This window comes from Paroedura picta, chromosome 11 (assembly GCF_049243985.1).
Source record: "Paroedura picta isolate Pp20150507F chromosome 11, Ppicta_v3.0, whole genome shotgun sequence".
In the NCBI taxonomy this organism is placed as follows: Eukaryota; Metazoa; Chordata; class Lepidosauria; order Squamata; family Gekkonidae; genus Paroedura; species Paroedura picta.
In genome coordinates, this window is record NC_135379.1 from 14,417,418 (window position 1) to 14,444,789 (window position 27,372).

At 44.4% G+C, this 27,372-nt stretch overlaps 2 protein-coding genes across 9 annotated transcripts in view; one reads left to right on the forward strand and one right to left on the reverse strand.

Annotated features, from left to right (window-relative positions):
- Nucleotides 1–49: 49 nt before the first annotated feature.
- On the reverse strand, nt 50–13,819 carry PDSS1 (decaprenyl diphosphate synthase subunit 1). The gene is made up of 11 exons (XM_077302732.1): nt 13,590–13,819; nt 10,839–10,903; nt 9,201–9,333; nt 8,955–9,085; nt 6,687–6,828; nt 4,363–4,474; nt 4,157–4,266; nt 2,442–2,522; nt 2,158–2,271; nt 1,484–1,564; nt 50–502 (listed from the first exon to the last, which is right to left on the reverse strand). The coding sequence occupies exons 1-11, from the start codon at nt 13,701–13,703 to the stop codon at nt 362–364; spliced, it is 1,224 nt and encodes a 407-aa protein (XP_077158847.1). The 5' UTR covers nt 13,704–13,819; the 3' UTR covers nt 50–361.
- A 60-nt stretch (nt 13,820–13,879) lies between these two features.
- The window catches only part of LOC143820211 (protein nucleotidyltransferase YdiU-like), a 40,305-nt gene continuing 26,812 nt past the window's right edge, over nt 13,880–27,372 (forward strand). For 5 of the 8 annotated variants that reach the window (XR_013225271.1, XR_013225270.1, XM_077302719.1 and 2 more), the window contains exons 1-9: nt 13,880–14,026; nt 14,265–14,545; nt 16,500–16,618; nt 17,701–17,829; nt 18,352–18,416; nt 19,066–19,122; nt 19,866–19,964; nt 25,667–25,734; nt 26,704–26,791. Coding sequence is in view for 6 of the 8 variants with exons in the window: in XM_077302719.1 (XP_077158834.1) it covers nt 14,019–14,026; nt 14,265–14,545; nt 16,500–16,618; nt 17,701–17,829; nt 18,352–18,416; nt 19,066–19,122; nt 19,866–19,964; nt 25,667–25,734; nt 26,704–26,791 (914 nt within the window). In the remaining 2 variants the exon portion in view is untranslated. Of the gene's footprint in view, nt 14,027–14,264; nt 14,546–16,499; nt 16,619–17,700; nt 17,830–18,351; nt 18,417–19,065; nt 19,123–19,865; nt 19,965–25,666; nt 25,735–26,703; nt 26,792–27,372 lie in introns of those variants that run through there. The other 3 variants (XM_077302716.1, XM_077302720.1, XM_077302717.1) reach the window with 3 other exon arrangements.

Genomic DNA, 27,372 nt, shown 5'->3' on the forward strand with positions numbered 1-27,372 from the left:
CTATTTTGTTCTAGCGAGAAAGAGGCAGCACGCCAGAGATTTGTAAAAGTGATTTTCAACACATGGATTGTATTTATTCTCATTATGGCCACGGGTGTTGACAGTGAACAATGTAAACAGCTGCCTTCACAAGACAAGGATCTCACCACATCAAAAAGTAGCCACGAGGCATTTGTATCCATTTCATACATCATTTTATATGGCTTCCTTCAAGATCATTTCTTCATCTTTTGGGGGAAAGTGTAAGGTGATTTAAAAAAAAAATTTGTAACTGCATTGGAAGCAAGCTAAGATATTTTGAAGTTTGGATTTAGGCACAGTCTGGTAAATAGCTGCCAGAACGAGGGGAAGGAAGGGTGGGTCATTTGTCTCGTGAAAGGACCATTTCCGCCAGCTGTATGAGGGCATCTCTTTCTGGGGACGGCCGGAGTTTGCTGATCTCTTGAATTGCTTTGTGGCAGTAACGTTGGGCGAGGTAGGTAGTCTGCTGCAGACCATCACTCTAGAAGAAAAGGCACAGAGAAAGTATCAAACTTAAGCGCTCGGTTTCAGAGTTTATCATTTCCGAACCATGTGTGAAAATAACACCATGATGTTTTAACCAAGCTCTAGCTTTATGTAACTATATATTTGCTGTTTTACATATCTGTTATTTCATTCAAAGTGCCACCCATATCTAGATATGGGGCCCTGGAAATGAAGTTCTAGACCAGGGGTCGTCAAACTGCGGCCCTCCAGATGTCCATGGACTACAATTCCCAGAAGCCCCTGCCAGCGAATGCTGGCAGGGGCTTCTGGGAATTGTAGTCCATGGACATCTGGAGGGCCACAGGTTGACTACTCCTGTTCTAGATAGTTTAACTTACATATTTGAATTAGTGACACCAAGTTTCTTTGAACAGTAAACATGAGGCATTCTTAAGGAATTCACTCCTGGAGAGAATACCCAGTGATAAGAGCATTTGCTTGGCACGCAGAAAGTCCCAGATCCAATCCTCAGCTTCTCCAGTTAAGAGAACCTGGTAGCAGGTTTCTGCTTGAAACCCTGCTGCTAGTCTGAGGAAACAATACAGAGCAGCTTTACTTGTGACGTTCCTGACTTAGAATTCCAGGCTGCTCCTAGCGAACATGAGATCCCTCTACCACCAGAACAGCTTGGGGCAGGAAAGGGAGTCAAGGTTCCGTACAGGAAATGCAAGTGCTTGTAAATGAGCATGCTGAAGTTCCAAAAAGCTCAGTTCTCAAATCATTGCAGAAATACGAATTTCAAGAAACTTTCAGCGTCAAGACTTCATAATACAATAACTGCAAGAGCAAAGGCTAGAATCAAATCCATAGCTGAAGTGCAGGAATGCCTTTTTGGAGTTAGCAGAGGGCTAAAAATTCTATACTCGGATGGAGTTGTTCTAGCAAAATGTTACAATAATATCCTCGTTTAGCTGAGCCACGTAAAAACTGGTGTTTTATTTTGTATTAGTCTTACCTGGAAAACACATTCATGTGCACGTTCAATATCTCCAGGCAAACTAAATCGCCTCATTATCATAGCACTGATTTCTGGAAACTAAGCGAAGGAGACAAAAATTAAGTACGCCCTTCCCAAGAAATAAGAAGACAGCAGAATACAAAAGGCTGTGAGAAATTATCCATTTCCCTTCCTAACAGCTTTTGTTCCATAAAAAATAATGGCTTGGATTCACCAGCATGTGTTTGATGGAAGGACTTCGATGTACCATGGGGACTTCCATACCCTCCCCAGCCATGCTACAACCCAAAATGCCCCCAGAAACGTTACTCCTTGGAGATGGCATTTCCCAAGGTTAGCATTTTGGGATACAGTGAAAGGGGAGATGAGCAAGTCACACTTGCACATGAAAATCCATCCATCTATATAAATGCCAAGTGGACCCATGCAACCAAATCCTATGAGATATCCACAAATAAGGCAACAGGATTAGGATTGCAACAAAAATTAGATCCCCTGGCCAAGAAAGAATCTGAACCCTCAAAGCAATTGGCACTGCAAGAGGTAAAAGCTTTTCCTGCAGAAATGAACCAAAAACCACTCTTTAATTTTCATCACTGCACACTATTAATCATCAGTAGTGTTTATGTTTCAGGGTGATGGGAGAAAGAGAGTATCTTTGTTAATCCTACCTGCTGACAAGCAAATAAAACAGGACCAGTGGCTATCCCAAGTTTAAGGTCTGCAGAGGCCGGCTTCCCTAGCTGACTGGAGCATGCCGTGAAATCTAGCACATCATCTATTAACTGAAAAGGAAAAAAACACCCAGGTGTGGTTACAACAGCATATGATATCCGACTAACAAGGATCAGGTAATTGTATCAATTCACAGCCATTTCAAAAATTCTCCAGCCTCTATTGTACTCAGGAAACTAGTTTGCCTTAGTGTATTTCAGTACATGGTATTCCTCAGTACCTGAAATGCTATGCCGACATTTTTTCCATATTGATATGCAATTTCGTGAACTTTGGGATCAGGGCAGCCCAGAATGGACACCTGAAAGAGAAACGTTGTCCCTTGTTAGTATCCATTGTTCATTTGAACAGCTCAGCACGTTCACAAGGAAACAGGCACATCCCTGACCTCCCTTTGTCCTCACTTCTTTGTCCGGGCACATACAAAACCTGCACCGTTAAGACAATACAGTGCCCAAAGAGCTGCCACATTAAATATATATTTAAAACTCTGAATATAGATTGGGGATATTAAATATTCATTGTGGGTACGCATCACGTTGTAAAGAGAGGCTGGGGACAAGGAGATGCAGCATTAGAGCTACACCGTAGTTGTCAAACAGCAATGCAGCAAAAAATTTACATCTGCTGGTCTTGATGGTGGCACATATAGGATAAACTCAAGACAGGAACCCGAAAGAGACAGATGCTATGCTAAGCTACCGTACCAAACAGAAGAATTCTTCACTTGCTTCTATTCTGGAAGAGCTGTCAGGGGTTTGGAATTCCCCCTTTTCTGATACGTAGGAGGTATGGAGAATCAAATTGCAACTTGGGTCTCAACTATCGTAATACCGTATTAAGTGGAATTATATCCACTCTCTTTTTCATACAGAGTGTATATTTCTCAAAACAATGCAAGCAAGATGGCTTCATGTGGACGCAACCAATGCACATCTACTTTCATGCACTTAAGAGATGCCACAAAATGATGTATGTTGCTTTGTGTCCCCACTGTGGAGAAGTTGAGCTATAAATGAAGCAAATAAAGGGAAAAAATACCCATACTTCCCCACACAATCTATTTTGCAGATACGAAACCTGAAATTGTCCCACAGATCTTCTCAAACTTATCCTTCAACATGACTGTGATGTAGTAGTATGTCTTGTATGGGTCCAGGATCACTCATATAATATACAATATATATATAAGTTGTGTATAAAAGGTGACTTATAAAAAAATGGGTGGCGATTGTGAAGCTGGTCCTTTTGAACATCGGTGTGAGCAGAGATCATGACTGGACAGGCTCATAACGTAAGGGAAGAAAGTGGTTGCAAGACTGGTCCACCACTCCACAGGCTTGCAAAGAGCCACCTCCATTTTAAAGAAGACATCCGTTCATCCTGTTCTTATAGATGGGGCTTGGAAGTCAACTGTAGCTTGGCTAAAAAGTCCACTGCAAATAAATACTGCAATTCAAGCAGGAACACCCAAGTGAGCATATTTTAGACACTGGAACACAGATGCAAAAGAGGAGAGAATTAAAGGCCTTCTGAATATAGCAGCCTTTCTCACCCAGGGCCCCTCCCCTTCCCCCCCCCAGGACCATAACTTAGGACGGGGTGGGTTGGTTGACATGGTAAATGTTTAACATATTTTTAAAATATGTAAAAATGTAATTTGCTCCCACTCATTCAGTAAACCCTTCCAGGGCTGTCAAGAAACCCAAGGTTTCATGAAAACCTGGTTGAGAAAACCTGGAGCAACAGGTTTCTTTTGGGGGGGGCGGGGAGGGGAGCTTGCAGGTTTTTAGGGTCATAATATCAGGAATAGGCAGCAAATAATATGTTCCCATAAGCTAACAGAACAACTAGAGAGAAAGCACAGTCCTTATTTCAGTTTTCCCTCCCCTATGTCACTGTATATTAACGACAGGAGAGACGGAACGTACATACTGCTTTACAGCTGTTTGCTATAAGACTTGCAGTCTTCTTGAATGTTTTTTCGAGGTAGTGCGCAAATCTTTCTGTATCGTTTTCTTTGGAACCCAGCTGAAGAAATTCACCTATTAAGAAATAAGTAAGTATCAACAGGTGTCAGTTACCTGGCTGCCTAGAGAAATGCAACAACGGAATCTAGCTATGTTGTGAAAAAGCCTTACCACGCACCAGATCCTCAATCACCTGCGTCAGCACAGAAACTATGGTTGTGTTTCCGACACGAGCTAAAGCTAGAGATGCGGCAGAAAGAATGAAGTCGCCTGCTAGCACTGCCTGGAAGAGAAAGATTCACCTTTGAGCATTTCTGATTTTTTTGCTGCATTAGATATTACATCTAAATTATCCTCCCCCCCCAATTAATAAAGAGGGGAAAAACCCAACATTTAGTTCAGAGCTTGAATGTGTTCTTTCTGGGTGCACATGTGCAGTCTGACTCCTCCTTTTGGAGGACAGCACATTTGCCAGCAGTAGAAAACTTAGCCAGTTCAACTGCCACAAGCTCCTTGTAAAAGATTTATTCACTGTTCATTTGATGTTCAAGGACTGAACCGAGGCAACGCCCTGCTGTTCAGCCAAGAGGAGTTTAACACACAGTGTCCCTGGTCCAGCCACAGCTGCATGTAACTAGTGGCTCTGGGTGGGCAAAATGCTGCCGCCCCAATGGGTGTATCCGTTTCGCTGAATAAGGTAGGATGGATATCAGTTATCAGCTGTGTGCACTGGGTTTTTTCCCAATGCTAGATTAGGGCACATGGAATCATTGTGTCTTTTTTACAGAAGGCAAGAACATTTCCCCAGGTTATCAACTTCACCTTAGAACAGGGAGCTGATAATGTCTAGTTATTACTGAAGTCTTGGGTAAACCTCCACTCCTAGCTTCATTTACAGGTTCCATTTTCCAGGAAAGTACTGGCAGGAGACAATGGTGAACTTAGTGTTCTTGAGAAAGCTGCAAAAATAGGCTTCCTTAGCGGCCCCCCAGACTCAAGACTTTTAGAAGCACTCTGAAAAGCAGACCGCCTCCTGGATCTCCCCTCTCGCCCTTTCAAGAGCACCGATAACATTTTCTATTCTGTTCACTGGGCAGTTCTTTTAATATTTTAAAATGCAAAAAAAAAAAAAAAACATGCAGGAATAAATTTTTCTTCACAGAAGCATGAAAAAATGTATTATAGAAACGACATTCAAGATTAAAAACTGTTCATACATAGGTCAAACATAAGTAGTGATATGTGGTATGGGGTTAGAATAAGTAGCCTATAATATGTATACCTGCCCTGGGGTGAAGACTGCTGAACAAAGGGCTGGATGCCATCTAAATTCTGTGCATGGAAGGGTGACTTCCCCACCTCCTCCTTCCCATTGCAGCCCAAAATGCCTCCTCAAAGACTGCTTCAGAGGAACGGTGAGCCCACCGGAGAAGCATAAGAGAACTGGAAACTTGGGCGCAGGGGGAACTGGTGAAAATTGTGCCCCCCTCCTTACATGTGCATATATTTTTGACAGGATTCAGGCCATAATCATGATTTCCTCTCCAACAGTTCATAAGTTGAAGCATGGATATATAGGACCAGAGATTTGACACGTATGCTTCAAAACATTATTTACAATAATACTTCTGCCTTTTTTGTTCCAAAGGATGGTAGAATGTTTATTTCGTGTGGCTACAATCCAGCCAAAATGAACAACGTTTGAAGTCCCATCACGATGTCCGTGGACGACATTAAAATTTATGTTTACATCTCCATGTGGAATCAATGTGATTCTGGATGTGTGAAGACGCAGCCTTACACAGAGGTAACCCATTAGTCTAGATCAGTGTCAAACTACTTGGACTGGCCTAGAAACACACTGACCTGGAGATAAAAGGGTGTGAACCAGGGCCTTCTCATGCAAGGCATGGGTACCATAACTAAGCCACGGCCCTTCAATAGGACTTAACAGAACTCTTCTTTAGCTGGACTGTGCACAAGTTTTGGCTAAGCACAACCAACTTAGTTGAGTATGGCTACAGCTGGACAGAATGCACACAACCATCTAAACCGGTCATGTAATTTACAGACGTTTAAAGTAAAAGGACAAAACCTGCTCTCGACATTTAAGCTTGCTCTTGTGGCACAGAGTGATAAGGCAGCAGACATGCAGTCTGAAAGCTCTGCCCACGAGGCTGGGAGTTCAATCCCAGCAGCTGGCTCAAGGTCGACTCAGCCTTCCGAGGTTGGTAAAATGAGTACCCAGCTTGCTGGGGGGTAAACGGTAATGACTGGGGAAGGCACTGCCAAACCACCTCTTATTGAGTCTGCCATGAAAGCGCTAGAGGGTGTCACTCCAAGGGTCAGACATGACCCAGTGCTTGCACAAGGGGATATCTTTTTATCATCCACGCTGATTTATATCTTTTTCCAGACATTAAGAGACATCTATTTAAGCACTTTCCCCTCCAAAAAATTGCAAGAAAAATTCATGCGATTAATAACACACTCACCTTTCTTTCTCCCCAGATCTGATTAACAGTCAGTTTTCCTCTTCGCGAGTTTGCATCATCAATGACATCATCATGAACTAGGGTAGCCGTGTGGATCATCTCCGCAATGACAGCTATGGAGCGCTGACTTGCCTGCACTTCCCTAAATGGAGTTTGGGGGGAGAGGAGGAAGGTAGTAGCTAAGTAAGACCAAAATATTCAAACTACTACCTTTGTTGGCACCGGAAAGATACCAAGCCTGCAATAGTTACTGGCATCTTCCAAAATCACGGCAACACGTATTTTGGAGTTGAGTGGCTCTAGGCTCAATTTATTCTTCCAAACTCAGTCTTAACATTCCTACCCAGGGAAATGGAGCTCTCTGCTGTTACAAGCACCAAAGGCAACATAAAAATTCAGCATTATTTTTATTTGGGCCACCTCCCAGAGTAGTCATGGGGGGGGGGGTATAGACACACAAGCCCACTAGAGAAAAATTACTTGCTCTTACTTAGGTTCATCCAACCAACTGAGGAACAGCTGGTAGAGAACCACCAATGGAATTTTCTCTCAGGAGACGCTGAGATTGTTACCAGAACAAAACAGCTTTTAGGGAGATTAACCAAAGCCATCATCTACTCATTCACTGCGAAATATGAGCCATAAGAGACAGGTGCTGCAGAGCGGTACAAGATGCCGCTCATCACCAGAGGACAGGAGCAAACAACAGATGGCTATCTTCGCCAGCCTTCACAATGTGCCTCCCCAGGGAAGCTGGCTGACCACAGTTGGTAACAAACTGCTGGGCCCAGTTGCTTAACAAACTGCTCGGCGTTCCACTATGAAAGCTCATTAGCAAAACCTACAAACTCCTCAGCAAAGTAATAGAGTCACAAGGGAAGGCAAGTTAATTGATTGCGTAGAACCACGCAGTCAAATGTTCATACAACCAAGAGCACAATATTGTTCTATGCGGTAGAATCACAGGCATGTTTATTTGCCCTGGGGGCTTATTCCTCAATGGGGCTCCCACCCATCAATAGGTTCCCCCCAATCCAAGCACTTTCCGGCCTACCTCGCCCCCTTTTTACAGGTCACTCTTTACCCCGCCTTGAATCTTCCATGCAGTCAATGTTCTTACTGTTTGAATCTTTGTTTCAAATGCTTATTTGCTCAGCTCAGTGGATGGAATAAAATAAATACACCATTTTCATAACAAGAGAATAAAAGGTTTGCCAACAAGACATAATGCCAGCACATTATAATGCTTAAGTTTTATTTGCCCTTTTTAATCATGAGAAAATCAGTTTCCATTTTACAGGAATAACAAGCTTTCCACACCTTGGCTGTTGACTGACCTGCTCTTTGAGGTCGGCTGGATTTTACTAAGCAAGAGCAGACACCACGAATCCCACAAATTCTATTTCATGTGACATACATAACCCCTTCCAGTAGGAAGGAATTCTACGAAGCCTACCTGTAGCCAAGTCACAGCCCACAGCTTACCTGCTCCGGGGAGCTGCTGAGCACTATTTAAAAACCTGCACATTGGAGTGCAAATTTCTAGTTGCTCGAAAGTCAACAGCGACCCCACTGTGACCAGTTCTGCCGGCCAGAGTTGGATGCAGTGCAGAAACACCTGCTGGCTCAAATTGCCTAGTGCAGCAGTGCTTCTCAGATCCTCATGCTTGGAAACAGAACCGCACAAAGATGCACCAGCTGGTCCGTCTCCAGAAAAATGCACAGCTGAGCGCTTCCATTTATTCATAGCTCTATCAATTCACAAAGGAAAGCCTTTCGGAAAAGCCACCTCTTTCTGACCATCACATACCCAAGGTCCTCAAGGCTTTGATGGTGGTCACATGCTGCCACACAAAGCAACAACCCATAACAACCCGACTACAGGACCCCACTCAGACATCCTTTCCATGGCCTGAAGTAGTCTGTCCTCTTTAAGGGCCTTAGCCAAGTTCCGTTCCTATTATATTGTTTAAGATCACTTAAATTGTGTTATTTAGATTATTGTTGTTGGTATATTTGTTTATGTTATATATTAATTAGTTCCATGTATCCCCCATGTGGTATGTAAACTGCCCTGAGCCATATGGAAGGGCGGTATAGAAATCAAATGAATGAATGAATGAATGAAGGTCTGCTCCCCGAGGTTTAACTGGAAATGACGATTGCCAACAGACATTGACCTCTGAAGATTGAAGGATTATTTTTAAGGCAAGAAAACTGTGCCTGATATTTTAAGACATTCAGAAACAACCAGGTTTCGGGACTTACTCAGATTTGTTGTGATGAAAATTGCACGCCCGAGCCATTAGCACCACAATCACGGGACGAAAGGCTTTCCCCTTCCCATCAAAGTAATATTCACACATTTCCTTCAGTTCTGTAGTCGACACCCATAATTCCTATAATCAAACCAAATAAGTATTCACAAACCTGCATGATAAATTGACACGGACGATTAAACATTAGTCTCTTTTTAAAAATTATGCATTTGCTTGTTCATCAAAGGCAGCTCACCTTTTTAATATCTTCATAAAGGTTTTTCAAGTCTTTCCTTCCGAGTTTAAAAGGGTCCTTATATTTTTCATCACTAACGATTTTACCATAGCTGTGAGTTTGTGCTGTTGTATGATGAAACCTGGCAACAATACTGTTTGAAAGAATTTAGACATTAAAACTCACTGAGAAACATTCATAAAAGATAAAAAGTTCTGAAGTGCTCTTATCTTCAAAATGTATTTTGAACATTTTCTTCTAAGTAACTCAAAGAAGAAATGTCTTGATTTTTTTTACTTCAAGGTCTTCATGATAATCAACATCATCCATATGGCAAACTCAGATATTACATTAAAGTCGATAAAGCAACTTTTCAAGCATAAGTATCCTGCTAGTCTTCTTTGGATTGGATCCTACAACTCTATTCCACTAAGATGGATCCTAAAGTTTCCTTCCTCTAAATTCTTCTTTGAATGGAGAAACACTTGGAGAGAAAGGAATCACTGGATCCACTTAGACCGTTTATGCACTGGGAACTTCACTGCCCCAGCTCCCAGGCAGGAACACAAATAGGGGGTGGATGAGGTGCACCAGTCCAAATGCTCCCTCATGTGGGTGCAGGAAGAGGTGGGGCAACCTGCCATGACTAAAACTCCAGCCTGAAACCTGGCACGAAACCTCTGCTACATAAACGGTCTTTGGGAAGCAAATGTTTATGTTTGTGCACGTACACACACAAAAATTTCTGTGGACAAAAGGGATTACTTCTGGAGATGTGACTTTATCACCTTTTCTCCTCCTAACCAAAATTCCGGATCTGCTCTCTCCAGAAAGCACAAGGCCTAATGCAGGAAGGCCTAAAGCAGGAAGGGGGAGAAATCAGGGCTCTCTCAGCCTCACCCACCTCACAGCGTGTCTGTTGTGGGGAGAGGAAAGCGGCATATAAGCACCAACTCTTCTTCAAAAATTATTGCTCCCCTTCCATCTATGGAATTTTGAACAAGGTAGGACTTTTATACAATGAAATAAATCTTTCCAGCATTCGATTCTATATTTATTCTTTTTTACTCCTCCTGTAATAACTGACCAGAAAAAGGCAGAAGAGAAGCACAAGAAGGTACTATTTTCTGTAGTTTTGTTTCGAGTCAAGAGGCTTCTTATGTTACAGAGCCATCTTAAGCAAAGTCATATCTTCTAAACCGACTGATTTCAACCGGCTTAGAAAGATATAACTGCTTAGGATCGCATCATTATTGTACCATTGTTTTATTACATGAACTGAAGTGAGGACTGTTCCCTTGTAAGGGACACAGAGCTAGCAATGTGTGGCATTCTTGTAAGGTTTTACAAGATCTTGCCTCACTGTACTGTCTCTCCCAATTTCTTCGAAAACAGGAGGTGGACGCAGGGAGACGCAAAGCACAATGGCACTGCCTTACATGTTTGCATTAAACATTCCCAAAAAGAAACATAGGACAGCAGCTCTGTACCCTTTGATAACCTGTAGTCTGGCAGTAAATCCAGAGTATTTCCTCCCTTGCTTTAATAGCCACAGTATAATAAACTTGTGGCTCAAATCAAGTCCATAATGAGTAGACTTCTAAAAATACTGAGCCAGGCCAACTGAATCTTATGATGTAAGAAAAATTTACAACTTACCGCCAAAATATACTATTAAGTTTTGGAAAGGATAGATTCAAACTTCCCCCAGGAAAATTGGATATCTACATGCAGTTAAAAAAAACAAGACAGAGAAAGAGTGATTAGTTATATGCAGATATAACCTCCTCCTGCACTGTTCAGGCTGCCAGTTAAAATACTCTGCTCAAGCCCTGTTCCCCCAGCTGCAAATCTAGCTTTGCACTTCAGGCTATATTCCTGTGCTGTGACACAGTGAACACCCGGAACAGGCAAGGGGAAAAGAAACTACAAATGATGGCTTCTCTGCCTTGCAACCGTTATCACTCCACACCAGTGATTACATATTTACAAGCCTTGTTCATTTTCTTCCTTTAAATCGCTCTGTGGTTATTCAAGAACATGCAGCATGCTTCTTCATGCAGGCAGGGAACCGTTTACAATTCATTTCCGGCTCAAACAATACTAAACTTGTAGGGTGTTTTCCTTCATTTGAATAAGCAGAAGCAGCACGGTTGTGCAAGCTCTGAGGTTGCACAGAAGCCTTCTTCAGGAAAGTATGAGCACAAGGAAAGGAGAGCAAGTTCTTGCGTAACCAGAGGAATGAAGCTATATTTCAAAAATTAAGTTAAACAGCCCTGGAACTGGGAGTTCCTCAGTGACTTTCTCCTAAGTAGAGAATTGCCCTTGGGGAAACTCTTCCTGAGGAGCTTGTCCTCAGATTCACCCCACAGGACACTTTCAGCAACATTACCTCTCTTGGAGGTAATTTATCACATCTCTAAATGGCTAGTCTTTCCTTGGAAGGCTAGTTCAGGCCATTGGAGGAATAGCTGCAAGAAACTCCCACATTCTCAGGATGGAGAAAGTTAAGTTCATCCAAGACACTTAGGCACTTTACCGAATTGCTCTGTGACAAGCAGTGCCTGCAAGCAACCATCTGGCAACAGGGGCTCATGGGAATTGTAGTCCATTAACATCTGAAGGGCGACAGTTTGCCCACCCCTGAGTTACCCAATACAGTGGGCTGCCCAGATCTCACAGGATCTTAGGAAAATTCACACTGTGAGGATGAACTGTGAGTCCCTTCCAACTCTATTATCCTATGATTCTATGATCTACTTGGCACACAGAAGGACCAACAACACTGTACCCTCCAACATAACCTTCTGCCTTCCTGTCCCTATTATTTCACTTCCTGTTTTCTGCCTATTGCTCCATCTCCTGAAGGTTTTACTGCAACAGGAAGTTTCATAGGAATTTGCCACTGGGCGCTGGGATCAGAGGATCAATAGATGGAACATGGATTAACTCACAGGATTCCACATAACAGCGGAGTTGTGGAGGTTTCTGTGAGCTTAATTTAAGTAAACCTATAAAACCCATTGTTCTTCCTAATATATGACCTATGCCTTGGAGGTAGTGCAAGCCAGTCTGCAGGTGGGATCTGGGGCTTCTCTGGTTTTACCGCTCATCTCCAGGTGACAGAGAGCAGGTCCCCCGGAGAAAATGGCTGCTTTGGAAGGTCAAAATCCATGACATTATACTCCACTAAGGTGCCTCCCTGCCCCAAATCTTGCCCACTCTCAGCTCCAACCCCAAAGTCTGCAGGTATTTCCCAGTCCAGAGCAGGTGACCCTATCTACGTGGCACTCAGATGGTCCCAGATTCAATCTTTCGCATTTCCCATAAAGTGAGCCAGGCAGCAGGTGATGTGAAAGCCCCCCCCCCCCCCCGCAGACAGCAGCCAGTCTGGGGGGCAATACTGGCCTTGATGGACCAAGCAGTGTAAGGCTGCTTCATGTGCTCAGGTGACCCAATGCAGAAAGCAATGAATGAAAACCATATTTTTGCAAGAAGCCATATAGCAGGGGTAGTCAAACTGTGGCCCTCCAGATGTCCATGGAGTACAATTCCCAGGAGCCCCTGCCAGCGAATGCTGGCAGGGGCTCACTGGAATTGTAGTCCATGGACATCTGGAGGGCTGCAGTTTGACTACCCCTGCCATACAGCATCCAATCACCATAACTCAGGCAGAAACTGTGCAGTCAAGAGCCAAGGTCTTTGGGACAGGTGCTCTCAGCCTAGCCCACCTCGCCAGGCAGTTAGGTGGATAACTAGCCACAGCGGAGACTGCTGTGCATGAAGGTTTTTCTTCTTTCTCTTTTAAAATGTAGACACGTGCCTGGCGCTGTTGTGTAAGGCTTACTCAACAAGACCCGGGAACAAATTTTGAGTCCGGCTACAACGTCGTCTGAGGAAGCGCCGTAAGCGCACACAAAAGCTCATACCTTGAACAATAATAATTATTATTAATACTAATATTTGTAGCCCGCCCTTCCAACTCTCGGGGCGGGTAGCATCCGTAAAACGCTGCTGCTCTTCAAGGTGCCCTTGTACTCTCACTCGGCCCGGCTACTTCTGTACCCCCCTTGAATCCATCCTCCCCCCCCCTTTCATATCTTAATTTATTCTTTGCACGCCAGACTCCCCTTATAAGCAGCTCTGGGTCGGGCAGCCTATTTTTAAAACCTTTCCATGCGGGATGGGTAGACTTTTTAAGAAGAAGGCATTCCCGGCGGCCCTTTCCGACCTCTGCTTCCCGCGGGAATCACGACCCCCACCTCCCCCCACCCCCACCCTGCCCCCCAATCTCGCGCCTGGCCCCCCACCCTCCGCCAGGCCGCGCGCCCGGCCCTTCCCTCCCTTCCCTTCCCTTCCCTTCCCGCGCGGCCATTCATCCCGGCGTGACCTCCATTCGCCCGCACTCACCGAGGCCGCCGCCTCCGGGGCCCTCGTGCCGGCGCCCAGGGTCAGCCAGGAGCCGCCGAGCCGCGTCGCCCGGGCGGAGCAGGAGCAGCAGCAGCGCGACCACCACAGGGCCATGGCAGCGGCGGCGGCGCCCTCCTTCTCTCCTCCCTTCCTTCCTTCTTTCCTTCCTCGGCCAGGCCAGGCCCGACTCCTCCTGGGCCGCCGCCGCGGCTGGTCCCGCCTCGCCTCGCCTCGCCTCCCGGATCACGCTGACCCGGACATGGAAGGCTGCGCTGCGGGCTAGGAGGCAAGCGAGGCGGCTGCCTCCGCCTCCCCCTGCAGTCAGAAGGCCGAGGGAGTCCCCGGCGGCAGGGCGGGAAGCCACGAGCGAAGCGGCGGCCGCCCCTCAGAGGCGCTCAGGAGAGAGCGCGGCCTGCCCGCCTGCGAGGAATGGCCAGGTGTAAGAGGGCGGGGAGGCTCGGCAGCGGCCTCTGCCTTCCTGCGTCTGCGGCTGGCAGGCAGAAATGCCACCGGGGAAGCCGGCCCCCTCCTCCTTGCGCTTCCCTGCAGGAGAGAGTCTGGGGTTATCCCGCCGCTTTTCACTACTCAGAGGAGCAAGTTGCAAGCGCCTTCCTTTGCTCTCCTGCCAGGGCGAGAATTGTGGCCTCATTGTCTCCTGCTTTTGTTTCCCCGCAGGCTTGGCTCTGGGTTAGGAAAAGTTCTAGGGCGCATCATGTGCAGGTGCTCTGCCCAGCTGTGGTGGCTTCCTTGGCTGATGTGGCTGTGTCCCTTGGGAGGCTGCTTCCAGGACTCTCTGGTTGGGGGAAGTCGTTTTCGGCATGTGCATCGTCATCACTATATCAATAAGTCCGACCTGGATCAAGGCTACTGTGAAAGGAAAAGAAAATTGTCTAGTTTGGGTGGATGGAGACTCTCTACTGAAGAACTGACAGGTGCGGTTTCATGCCAGTGCATAGGTATGGATTTGCCTGTAGCTAATGCAGTAGTATGTTGGAATGGAAAAGGGCAGCTTGTCTGAATAGGGCTGGAATCCTAAGGACACTTTCTAGGGATAATAAGCTCCACAGCAGGGGTAGTCTAATTGTGGCCCTCCAGATGTCCGTGGACTACAATTCCTATGATCCCCTGCCAGTGAATGCTGGCAGGGGCTCATGGGAATTGTAGTCCACGGACATCTGGAGGGCCGCAGTTTGACTACCCCTACTCCACAGCACCTGAACATGCTTGCTGAGTATACATGCACTTTGTGCAAGTCACCAATCCCCTGCACACTTATGTGTCAAGAGCAGCCAACAGCCAACCAGGACCCATGGGTGGCTGAGGAAACCAGACAGGGAAGGGAGAAAAATGTGTAACACTACCAGCTGTGTTCAGATAGGGAGCCTATCTCAGAGTCTGTTTGGATTGTAAGTAGGCTAAAACAGTGAGTGTTTGAAGATAGGGTTTGTGCTTACATAGGGGTAGGCCAAAAATCCTTTCTCAGGAAAGTTTGGATGTCTCAGAGTTTGGGTTTTGTAACAAAGGAGGCTAGAACAATGAATGTGATAAACTGTTACTAAAGCAGTCTCAGGGTCCACTTTCTGAGGGTAACTGATATGTGGCTTTGGGAAGGATCTTGCATTTACACTGGGAGGATCCTGAGGTTGAGAGAAATCCAATATTCACCTCAAAAATAAAAGCTTGGCATTGAAGTGTCCTGTGCATCCAACATTTAACAGCTGAAACCAAGAGCCCAATGAAAGCTGTATTTCTCCAACAAAAACCTATTCCACCCATTTCTCTATTTCTCCTTATTACACCTTTATTCTCCTGGCAGTGAATAAAGGTTATTTTATCCTGTTTTCCTACATAATGACTGCTTTTAGGCCAGTAGAATGCTGAGGTAGAGACCACTCTGGTTCAAATTATACAGCAAGTTTCCTTGGTTGAAACTGTAATTAAAACCCTGACCTTCACAGCCCCCCATGGCCGATCTGTAAAAAGATTTAAGGTAACAGCTTATTGTGATACAAAATTCAAAATAATGCGTGTTAACTGTGAAAAAAACACAGATTTTCAGCTGAACAGATCCTAGCACTGGAGCAACCAACAGCAGAAAATTGCTCCATTGAAATCCAGAAGCACAGAATCAGAGATAATGTACTATTAAAATTTCCAGCATAGTCATGCTACTCAAACAGAACCAGAACCACAGGCCCCAATTCAGGGAAAGTCGACACCCCTTCGAAATCAATGGGAAAAATCAGTCATATCTGCCTTAAGTCGTATTGATTTAATTGGTCTTAGGAATTGCAAACTTTGGCTTGCATGTATACATGCACCATCTATCACAGGATTTATGAGAATCCCATTCTTCTCTAGCTTGCCTGTCCCTTTTGGCCATCCTCACCTGCCCTAATTTTCTTCTCTGCTTGCTTTGCTGAAGCTCCTGTTCTCCTCTGATGGGGCGTGGGATGGCAGCAGCTCCCCTTCATGAACTCATGAAATTGCAGCATAGAGTTGTGAGATCCTGGTTTATTTGCAAACCACTTCTATTGAATCATACCCCCTGTCTTTACCTGGCCCCATTCTTCGTGTGTATCTTTCCCCGCACATTGGAGAGAGGTTCAGAATTAGATACATGGTGGTTACTAGCTCTCTGTTGTCATCACCCTCTTTCATGGCACCCTCACTGATCTCCCATCCTGGATTCTGAAATGTTCCACATCCATTCAGCCTCAGTGACTCAATCACACAAGCTGCTCCAAGGCTATTTGACGGCAAGCTCCTTCTTGTGAGGTATCGTCCTAGTCATTGTTCAGTTCTAGCTGAATCCTGACTTTAAAAGCAGTATGAATGTCATTCATAGAAAGGTTTAATCCATATATTGTTACATTATGCTACATAAAACCTGTTTCTTGTTTTCTCTAGCTGCACTTCCCATTGATCCAATTGAAAAGAATTATGTTCGTCAAGTACGAGATGCCATCTTTTCCATTGTCCAGCCTACTCCTTTTAAATCCAGAGTTCTCCTTGTAGCTGTTTCAGAGGTTATGTTTCATTTTTCTTTATTCATGACTCTTGGCTGTACAGTGATCCCACTGCCATTGTCTGGAGGTTGGTGAGGCAGGCAGGATGATAGGGCCCAGGTGGCAGCAGGTTGAGATTCCTTAATTCTACCTGCTGGTCTGGACCTGCTGGGGCCGGAAAAGAGAAGTGTGATGCTGGCAAAGAGCATGGCAGCTCCTTTTGTCCAGCAAAGTCTTCTTCCCTTCATTCAAGGAGGCCTGGACCTTTTCCAGGGCTGTCTTGATTCCTCTGGTAATTCTTTTTCAGATCTCTTTTTCTGTAGGAAAGTGGGAGTTCCTCAATGACTAAATACCCATAGAAATGAATAAAAGATCCAGGCAAATTTTTATTACATTATACTGAAAAAACTGTGTGTTGTTCTGTGTGGGGTACGGGAGAAGAAAGGAAAACAGGCGATGTTTGCAATAAGGGGAATAGATCAGCCACGTGGTATTGAGGCTTGAGAAAACCCCATGAGAGGCAAGCAATGAAAAGGAATGATTCAAATGGGTGGTCATGTTGGTCTGAAGTAGCACAATGAAATCAGAGTCCTGCAGCACCTTTAAGACCAACAAAGATTTATTCAAGGCGTGAGCTTATCTTTGTTGGTCTTAAAGGTGCTACTGGACTCTGATTTTAATGAAAAGGAATGTAAAAAATGTAGTTTATTCTGACTCAAAACTCTTAACCAAAAAGCTTCAAGTATGTTCAGATTAATGAATACAACATAATGCTCTGAAAAGCTATTGATTAGAGCTATTTTCAGGAAATATTCCTTCGGAAGCATTTCATCTGTGTGAATAACAAAAAATAAGATCTGAACAAATAACATACACAATTTAACAGCAGAGACAACATCAAAAGAAATCTTACTGCAGCTGAAGAGTTGAATTTGAGGCAGTGCTTCTCCTCCCTCTATGGCTGGAATGAGGCAGGCCAAAGGATGCGCAGTCCTCTTTCAGTGCTCCTGAAGTCAGTGAAATTTGCTGAATGCAGGTGGCAGGGCTCCCAAACAGATGTGCAGAACTTCTGAATCTTTCTTTGTCATTTCTGTGTTGTCCAGGAGGTTCTAGAGGACATTTTGGATCTTGATGTATCTGCCTCAGGCACAGAGGATTTTCTTCAGCTGGTCAGTGGTGAGAAAATTGCCTTAGGGTCACTGCCTCTGGCCCATAGATACGGTGGCCATCAGGTAACTATGGGCTCATATTATGTCAACGCTGTAATATTCTTACGCTAAAATATATTAGGGTGATGAAAGTAAAAGTGTTTTTACAAGTTTATCGACTTTGTCTGATATCTCCCTAACCTGTATCTCCCATACTGTCTGCCCCTTATTCCCTGTTCCCTTTTAGTAGTGATTTATAAAAATATGTATTATGGTGATGAAAGTAGAAGTGTTTTTACAAGTTTATCTATAGTCTTTGATGTCTTCCCAACCTGTATCTCCCTTACTGTCTGCCATTATTTCATGGGGCTTGTTCCTTGTTCCTTTTTATTAGTGATTTATTTTGCTCCCTATTATTATTGGTTTATTTTTGTTCTCCATACAGTATAATAGTACGTCACATTTTTTTCCAGCCCAGCACAGGTTTACATCAAACCCCCACCTTAACCAATTATAGGAATAGTTTTCCAGTTCTACATAGATTGTAGATAACAGAAGACGATAATTTGTGCATTTTGACTTTTACTCTTTTTCTTTTGGTCTTAGTTCGGTAGTTGGGCAGGGCAGCTCGGTGATGGAAGAGCTCACTTGATTGGGGTTTATACGAACAGGTACTGCATTATTTCATTTTTAAGTGGTCAGCTAGCTTTCTAAACGAGCTACCACTGTCATATTAATCAGTAATAACACTGTAAGCACTTTTCGAGTTTTCTGGGCAGTTCAAGTCTTCAGGCCTGATTTAAACACAGTGCCAGTGCTACAAAATAACTCACCTTTTTCAGGAATCTGCGTAAAGCTACCAGAAAGCACAGGATGTTGCTTTGTGCGGGAGCAGCCTGGCTTAAACCAGATGCTGTGTGAGTGCAAAGCCGCACAGCTGATTTCCTTTGCTTCATTCAAGTGGGTAACCGTGTTGCTGTGAAGCAGAACAAATTTTGAGTCCAGGGGCACCTTTAAGACCAATAAAGTTTTATTCAAGGGATGAGCTTTTGTGATACACCTCCTCAGATACTCCTGTAGGGGAGCTGGGGCAGTGGAGTTCCCAGTGCATAAACAGTCTTTAAGTGAAATCCTGCATGGTAGGTATGCTGTAGCTCTACATGGCAGTGCTGGGAGTGCAAAGTGGATATGAGGTTTGGAAATAGTGATTTGACTAAGGTGGTTGTGAACAATATCCTCCCTGCTCACTCTCCTAGTTACCAGGTGGTCCCAACTATTGAAAGGACTAATGCTAATACTGGGTTTTGTTGGGGTTTGTAGGTTTGGTGACAAGTGGGAGCTACAGCTGAAAGGTTCTGGAAGGACACCATATTCCAGGTTTGTTATGTCTCTTGCAACATATTTGATAGACGCCCCTGATGGCTCTTATTTATTTATTCAATTCCCCGTCTTCTCTCTGCAAGCTCAAGATGGCTAGCAAAACAGCAAAAGCTTGCAAAGGGCACTGACATGATGGTTGTCCTGCCAGTTTAACATTGATATACAAGTGATGGTCACAGTAAAAACCAAAGCACTTAGTCTGGGATTGGTCCCCGTTGCAAAATAGCAACTTTAATTTTAATAACCCCTGCAGCAGAGATGATTAACATTTCCTCCTCCCTACTTTAAATGTACTCCCGCCCCAATAAGCATGTGGCTCATTTGCTTGGGTCATCTACTGAATGTTATCAGATTTTTAAAAATTCATATATAAATGGCTTTTTCAGAACGTTGATGGTAACCACAATAGTTAGGAATGGGTGTATCTCTCATTAACATTCGTTGGGAGTGAATCATATTATTATTGTCGGTTGCTGGGTGGTAAGTCATGTGATACCATTCTGTTAGAAGAAAAATAGAAGTTGGAAGGGATCTCCAGGGTTATCTAGTCCAACCCCTTGTGAAATGCAAGAAATTCACAAGAAGAGAACACTCACCAATACTGGGAGATCACAAAATTGTGCGTTTCTTTTTTTCCGGGCTTTCCAGGCCAACATACATATCCTTACCACAGAATTCTCTTTCATACCAGTTTGTATTCTTTGTCTCATTCTGTCTTTTCCTTGTTTTCTTTCCCATAGAAATGGGGACGGAAGAGCTGTGCTTCGTTCCTCTGTACGAGAATTTTTGGGCAGTGAGGCCATGCACTATCTTGGAATTCCTACAAGCAGAGCAGCTAGGTACTTTCTCCATTTCCATTTTCTTTTTACAGAAATGGATCTAACAGGGGCATTTTTAGGTATGTGCTGGTCTAGTAACACTAATTTTGAGATTGGGAAGGGGGGATTTGCAGGGGAACATCGTCAGGTAGAAGTAGAGTACTTAATCTTTCTGCTTCTGTTGAATCTCCCCAACAAAGGCCTGCTGCTCATTCGCTAACCCAGCCAGGCTCTGAGGCCCCATATGAACCTGGCTGGAGAAAAGTGACCTTGAGATGATGGAAAGAACGTTGTAATAGAAAATAGGTGTTAGCACAAAGGCTTTCTTTCTTTCTTTCTTTCTTTCTTTCTTTCTTTCTTTCTTTCTTTCTTTCTTTCTTTCTTTCTTTCTTTCTTTCATTCATTCATTCATTCATTCATTCATTCATTCATTCATTCATTCATTCATTCATTCATTCATTCATTCATTCATTCATTCATTCATTCATTCATCTCTCTATTCTGTTCTATTCTATACCACTTTCCCTTGTGGCTCAGGGAGATCTACATGGAACTTTCATGAAACACTACATTGTAAATAAATGTTTGGTTTGAACACACATAACAGTTTGATCATAGGAACTTGTGTCAAATAGAAATGATATACAAAATCAACATTTAACAATAGGAGAGCTCTCCCATTTTTCTGCACTGTGGTTTCTGTTCTTCTCTATGAGTGCAGACTGCAGAAGCAACTTGTAGTTCTACCTGCAAACATGTAAGGCAAATCTCAGGGAGCCGAAGACAGTTGACAGAGGAGATGCGAGTTCCTTCCAGTAATGCAGTTTGATAGAATCTGAAATCTTGTCTTAATTGACTGTCCTGTTGTGTCCCAGTTCTGCCAGTCACTTCTTCCCCTAGAGATTCACTATCTTTAAAGCATGTTTTCCTGCCCCTTCCTTTTACACTGCTTGTTCTGAAACAAAGTTAAGATCAATGCAAGCTGAACCCTTTTTGAATTTAAACCTGAGACGGCTCAAATGATTAATGCTTTTCACTTGCTGACTCCCACAACAGCCAAGCCAGAGAAATATTAATCCGGAGGTCCTCCTGCCTTATTCCCTGTTCACTTCTCTTTATGTATTATGCCTTTGCCTTGAAATTGACTAATCAAAAGGGCTTTTAGCAATTTAAAAACCAATACCAATTTTCATTACCTAAGATATAATTTAAGAACTGCTATGGAAGGAAACTGTTGGTGAGCTCTTCGTAAGGAATGGTGCCTGAATGCATGAAGCCGTCTTACGCTGAATCAGACCACTTGTCCATCAGAGTCAATATTGTCTGTTCAGGCTGGTGGCAGCTCTCCAAGACCTCAGGTTAAGGTCTTCTGCATCACCAACTATCTGATCCTTTAAACTGGATATGTAGGTGCAACAGCAAAGGAATAGGGAATCTCAGATTTAAGGGGTGGAATTATTTTCTTGTTGCTGTTTGAAGTCTACAGAACACCTAAAAGTTGTGATTTTTTTGCATTCTGCAAGGGTTGGGCTACACAACTCTGGAGACCCCTTCCAACTCTATGATTCTATGATTCTTTGAAAATGCAATGGGGGTTGCTTGTTCTGTGCTTGTGGCATGAAAGCCCTTTTCCCTTGCTTGTGTGGTCCTATGACCACCAAATGTCCATTGAACTCTCCCAAGAATCAGTCTGAAAACATTTGTTCTGCAGGATTGTGGCCAGGGTAGCTACCTGCTTTAACTGCATCAGCGAAAGGGATCTCAAGCGCATTGAGTGATGCAAAAAGTATGAGAATTGTCAGCATGTAACCTTCTAGCCATGCTGGGCTCCTCTGGGGCTGCTGCTCTGGCATGTCATTCAATTCAAAGACAATATGCAGCATTCAGCTTTTGCATTAGATCTGTAGATTTCAAGTGATTTCTTTGGCTTTTGAGTTCTGCCATGCTGCTTTGAAGCTCTTTCACATCAGAAAGGTGGCGTTTCTGGGTGTGTGTGGACACCTGCTCATGTCGAGGCTGTATTCTAGAAATCTTTCCAGACTTCTTTTTATAAATGTTTAGCTCAGAAAACCCCAGCTGATCGCTAGATTGATGCCGATGGGAAGCCGCTGCATCTCGACGGTTATAGTTCATTGACAAAGTTCTCGCTGAGTCTTGGCAAGAAGGATGGGAATGAGCATGTAATTTATTCAAGAATGCCCTGTGGATGGACCCACTCCATTAGGTTTATGTGCTTGTCTTCCCAACAGGAAACCCCAGTCGCGGAGCAGCTCCAGATGAGAAAAATATTTTTCATTTGGCACTTCTAGGCCAGACTAGGGTTTCTGGAACAGAATACAAGAAGTCAGGGCCAAATCTGACAAGGTGGCCTCTTCGTGTTTGCCATGTGGATGCCACCACCATTTTAAACCCTAAAATGGATGATTTAAAATTCCTGATTGGGCCCATGGCAAGATGAGGTGTTCTTATTCCCCCCCCCCAACTTTTTGCCAGTTTGCTGTAGTGTTCTGGCATGCCGGGTTCGATTCTGCACTCCCCCACATGCAGCCAGCTGTGTGACCTTGGGCTCGGCACAGCACTGATAAAACTGTTCTGACCTGGCAGTGATATCAGGGCTCTCTCAGCCGCACCCACCTCACAGGGTGTCTGTTGTGGGGAGAGGAAAGGGAAGGCGACTGTAAGCCGCTTTGAGCCTCCTTCAGGTAGAGAAAAACGGCATATAAGAATCAACTCTTCTCCTTCTCCTCCTCCTCCTCCTCCTCCTCCTCTCTTTCTTCTTCTTCTTCTTCTTCTTCTTCAAGTGGCAGAACAGCTGTGTTGGGGAGAGGGGCTTGGTGTCGTCTTGATGTTAATGTTATATATGAGTTTGTTGCTTTAGATAGGCTGTATCCAGAATAAATTTCTACTTGTGCACAGCACCTCTGTCAGCAGAATGTCTATGCCTTTCTCACTCACTGCACCCTATTGATCTCCCCAAACTGCTGACCCCGAGGAACAGCATGAGAGGCAAATCAGGGGTCAGTAGCAGGAAGAGGGAACTGATGGAAATTTATTTCTATACCCCTCTCTCTTGATACTTCTGTTAGCAGAGAATTTACTCTGGATTCAACCCAATATGTTGCATTCTAACATTGATCTCATGAGAGCTGCTCATAAAATGATGAAAAGGAGAATCTTATATCGCTCTTGCTTTTTGTCTGTTGCAGTTGCCCCAATGAAAGCATTTGAGCAACTGAATTGCATTAGGCACCTAAATTGCATTGGGCAGTTAAATTGATATTCACCTCTTGTACCTTTTTGGTTGTTTTGGTTCTGCCATCCCTTTCTTTTGGAAGGGCTTCGGAAAGTACTGCCGATGGCTTTGAGCTGTTTCTCAGTACAACCTATTTTCGTCAAATGTTCTTCATGTGACTGGTTTATAGGAACATGTGATTCCATCTGTCTGTCATGTGTGAACCAGCCTTTAGTCAATTTGGAGTTTGGAGCCTTAATGTACAGAAGATCACATAATATGGATTAGTGAATCAACTGATCACTCTCTAATATCCTTTTGATGCACGTTAGTGGTTGAAATGGGCACTCAAACCTTTCTTAGTAGGCATAAAACTAATTTATTAACATGGTAAACAAAGGCAGGAAAGTTTCACTGTGGCTTTGGCTAATCCCTCACCCCCCTAGAGCTGTCTGATGCACTCTCAGCTATTCCTGGGGGGGGGACCCCATACCCCAGGAAGAGCATTTTGGGGGATATTTTGGGCTGCTACAAGAGGGGGGAATTGCGAAAACCACCTCTGCATCCATGGGAATTTTGGTAAGATCTAACCCATTCCTTTGGATTCGGACTTGAGGATATTTCAGAGTTTTTATTCAATCTTGGGAGCGTGCAAACGCATCGAAAAAATATATTTGAGCTGTTTGCTCATTTCATATTGAGAAGAAATGAGGTGAGAAGAAAAACAACATATTGGGGAAACGATGAGTTTCTTCTCAGTCCTGACTTCCTCTTTGCCTTGTTACGAATTCCAGTAGAGTAGCTGTATGAGACTCTCGTGGCGCCATAAAGCCTGACGGGCTAGCTGAAGCATAAGCTTTCATGAGCTAGAGCTGGCTGATCATGCATCTGCTCCAGCGGGATCTGGCCCATGAAGGCATTCTGTCCTTTTAGGCATTCAAGTGTTGTGTGCCCCACCGTCTCGGTGGTTGGAAACAAAGCCTTTTTTTTATGGGGCTCCTAAAATGATAGCCATGGTGCTAAATCATTGGTTCCTGCGGTGTCACTTTTTGACAAGTCTTCTCTTGCAAACGTGCTTCCTAATCTTTCCATGAACAAGGACACAACAGGCATCTGGCTGACTTCCTGGTACCGCCTCGCTGTGTGCTGCTGCACAGTTTGTTGCGGTGGAGTGGCTTAACGACTCATCCTTCCCCCCCCCCTTGCTCTTTGCTGTGTAACAAAAGGAGAGACTTTCACAACAAAGGAAAAATGGGTATTGCAGAGGGTTAGGCCTCTCAGGTCTTACCGCCTGCATCTGCCCAGGTGTGCGAACCTTTTTTATTAGAGTATTTCTGTGCCACTTTGTCTCTGTGTTCCCCCCACCTCCCCCGGGATCCAGAGCGGCTTACAGAAATGCCTAAAACAAGCAACAAGACACATCATGCATTAGCTTTTGTTGGCCCCATGGGAAACGGTCCAAGAGTCCTTTGGTTTATGCCTCTGGCCACACCCAGGCTTAAGAATCTGCAAGAAGCAGGGGTGGGTGGGTGGGGGGACAGTCAGCCCAGATGGTATTCAGGCTAGCAGGCTTTTCCCAACTTCCTCCCCATCTGATTGTGCACTGGAGGAGTTGAGATCTTGGCTCAGGTTTCTCTTGGCAGCAATATAGTTCTCAATTCTTTTGTGGTTGTGACCCGGTATGGAGAGATATTGTTGAGAATAAGAAGTACGTGTTACAGGCAGATGTCTGTAGCAGAGCTTCAGTGTTTCCAGTAAGGCAAAGCAACTTTGGGAAGAGAGGAGTGGGGGAAGGAAGGCTTAACCCCCCCCCCCATTTATCCACTCTGACCCCCCCCAGCACTCCCCCATCCTGGGTTCCACATATGCATTCACCCTCCCAAATGACATACCACCTACACACCATTTGTCAGTTTAAAATGACGACTTCCCAATACTGTTGTTTATTTTTTACAGAAAAATGTGATTGCATTTGAGGTGTGCCAGTCGCTTTACTCCGGTTAGAAGAAGAAGAAGAAGAGTTGGTTCTTATATGCCGCTTTTCCCTACCCGAAGGAGGCTTAAAGCGGCTTACAGTTGCCTTCCCATTCCTCTCCCCACAACAGACACCCTGTGGGGTGGGTGAGGCTGAGAGAGCGCTGATATCACTGCTCGGTCAGAACAGTTTTATCAGTGCTGTGGCGAGCCCAAGGTCACCCAGCTGACTGCATGTGGGGGAGCGCAGAATCGAACCCGGCATGCCAGATTAGAAGTCCGCACTCCTAACCACTACACCAAACTGTGGATAAGGATAAGGGTTCTGTCCTTGTGGATAAGGATAAGGGTTCTGTCCTTGTGGGCAAGAGTGAACCGACCCGAGTTGGATTGTTCTTACTTTCTTCATTCTCTTTTTCCATTCAAAAATGAAACGTGAATCTGCTTCCTAGTGCGTTGTCCTGAAGCAGCTTTAACATTCATTCTAAATTGTTTGATTCCTTTTTTTCTGATGCAGTTTAGTTGTTAGCGATGACGACGTATGGAGAGATCAGTTCTACAATGGAGATATTAAGAAGGAAAGAGGTAACAGCTGTGTTTCAGATTGTTATTCTGTAATGTGGTGGCATGACTAGCACGTCTTGATTCCAGCCATGGTCATAGAGGTGTATCAAATTTGGGCTGGCTCCACTTGCCTGAGAGGCGGGTTAATCTTATTTCTTCATGTGACCCTCTATGCTGGACCGTCCCAAAGCTTTTAGATCAGAGGGAGTCAAACTGTGGCCCTCCAGATGTCCATGGGCTACAATTCCCATGAAGAAGAAGAAGAGTTGGTTCTTATATGCCACTTTTCCCTACCCGAAGGAGGCTCAAAGCGGCTTACAGTCGCCTTCCCATTCCTCTCCCCACAACAGACACCCTGTGGGGTGGGTGAGGCTGAGAGAGCCCTGATATCGCTGCTCAGTCAGAACAGACTGCTGGCAGGGGCTCATGAGAATTGTAGTCCATGGACATCTGGCAGGCTGCAGTTTGACTACCCCTGCTTTAGATGATACCTGCAAACCTAACTGAAAGATCAAACAAGAGGCAAAAAGTCCCTGCTCATTAGGACACCAGCTTTAAGGAGATGAGATTCAGAGTCAGGTTACTCACTGTGTTCTAAGATTGTGAAGAGAAGAATATAATTGTGCACATTTCTCTTGTCAGCTGGAGGTGGTTGGCAGTAGCACTTTTCATCTTATTAGGACAGGTGGCTTCTAATAAAAAGGTGCCACACAGCTGTTAATTTTCTGTAAACTGGACGTACAGTTGTTATCTTCAGCTCAGAGGGAATGTCTCTGCTCATTCATTCATTCATTCATTCATTCATTCATTCATTCATTCATATTTCTACATTGGAACTTCCATAAAACAGTCTAATAGCCATTTTGATTTGAAAATATGTGTTGTGTTGTGCAAGGCTTTTAAATGAATTCTGTTTGGAGCTCTTGGTACTCATGAAAGTACCCACTGGGCTTCAGGTCAAATTAACAAGGATATGTATTTGTGTTTCAGGTGCAGTCGTTCTGCGTGTTGCCAAATCATGGTTTCGGATTGGATCATTAGAAATTTTAGCCCATTATGGAGAAATAGATTTATTAAGGTTAGAATCAAGTGTTTGTCCTATCATTTCTCCTACCTAATAGAGCAAAACAGCAGAGTTCCAAGGAAGCTTTCCAGCCTTCCCATTACTATGGCAGATCTCCCCCCCCCTCCAGCTACCCTGGAAACACAGGGGAATCTCAGAAATGGCATTCAAACTGCACTGGAAGCTGCCACCATTAGAAGGAAATTGGCATCTCCTTCAGCCCCCATCCATGTAGCTGTGCAGGGAACATCTTTGAGCTTGTACTCGGGTTTCTTGAGACCTGGCCTGTGTAAATAAAGTTTGGAACATAAATGCAAGCTTTAAGTATCAGCCCTGTGGAAATATTTCAGCATTTTTAGGTGTCAACACTGCCTGTGTTTTTAGACACCCAAGCAAATGGGTGTTAGGTAGATTTTTCAGTTCTTCAAAGTAGTACTTCAAGGGCATCACTAAGGATATTACTCTTAAAAAATAGCTTAGTAGCTGCAAGGGGTCTGCACTAGGGATGGGCACGAGCCTAAAAAAAACCCAGTTTGAGGGTTGGGGCAGCCCCCAAATCGAGCCCCAAATTGAGCCAAAAAGCCCCCATCCGAACT

Bases quoted from the DNA above. Each gene is read 5' to 3' on its own strand.
- PDSS1 (XM_077302732.1), bottom strand. From the start codon at position 13,703: ATGGCCCTGTGGTGGTCGCGCTGCTGCTGCTCCTGCTCCGCCCGGGCG. The intron at 10,904-13,589 runs GTGAGTGCGGGC...AACTGCATGTAG, and splicing joins CCCCGGAGGCGGCGGCCTCG to ATATCCAATTTTCCTGGGGG. The intron at 9,334-10,838 runs GTAAGTTGTAAA...TCTTTCAAACAG, and splicing joins CTTAATAGTATATTTTGGCG to TATTGTTGCCAGGTTTCATC.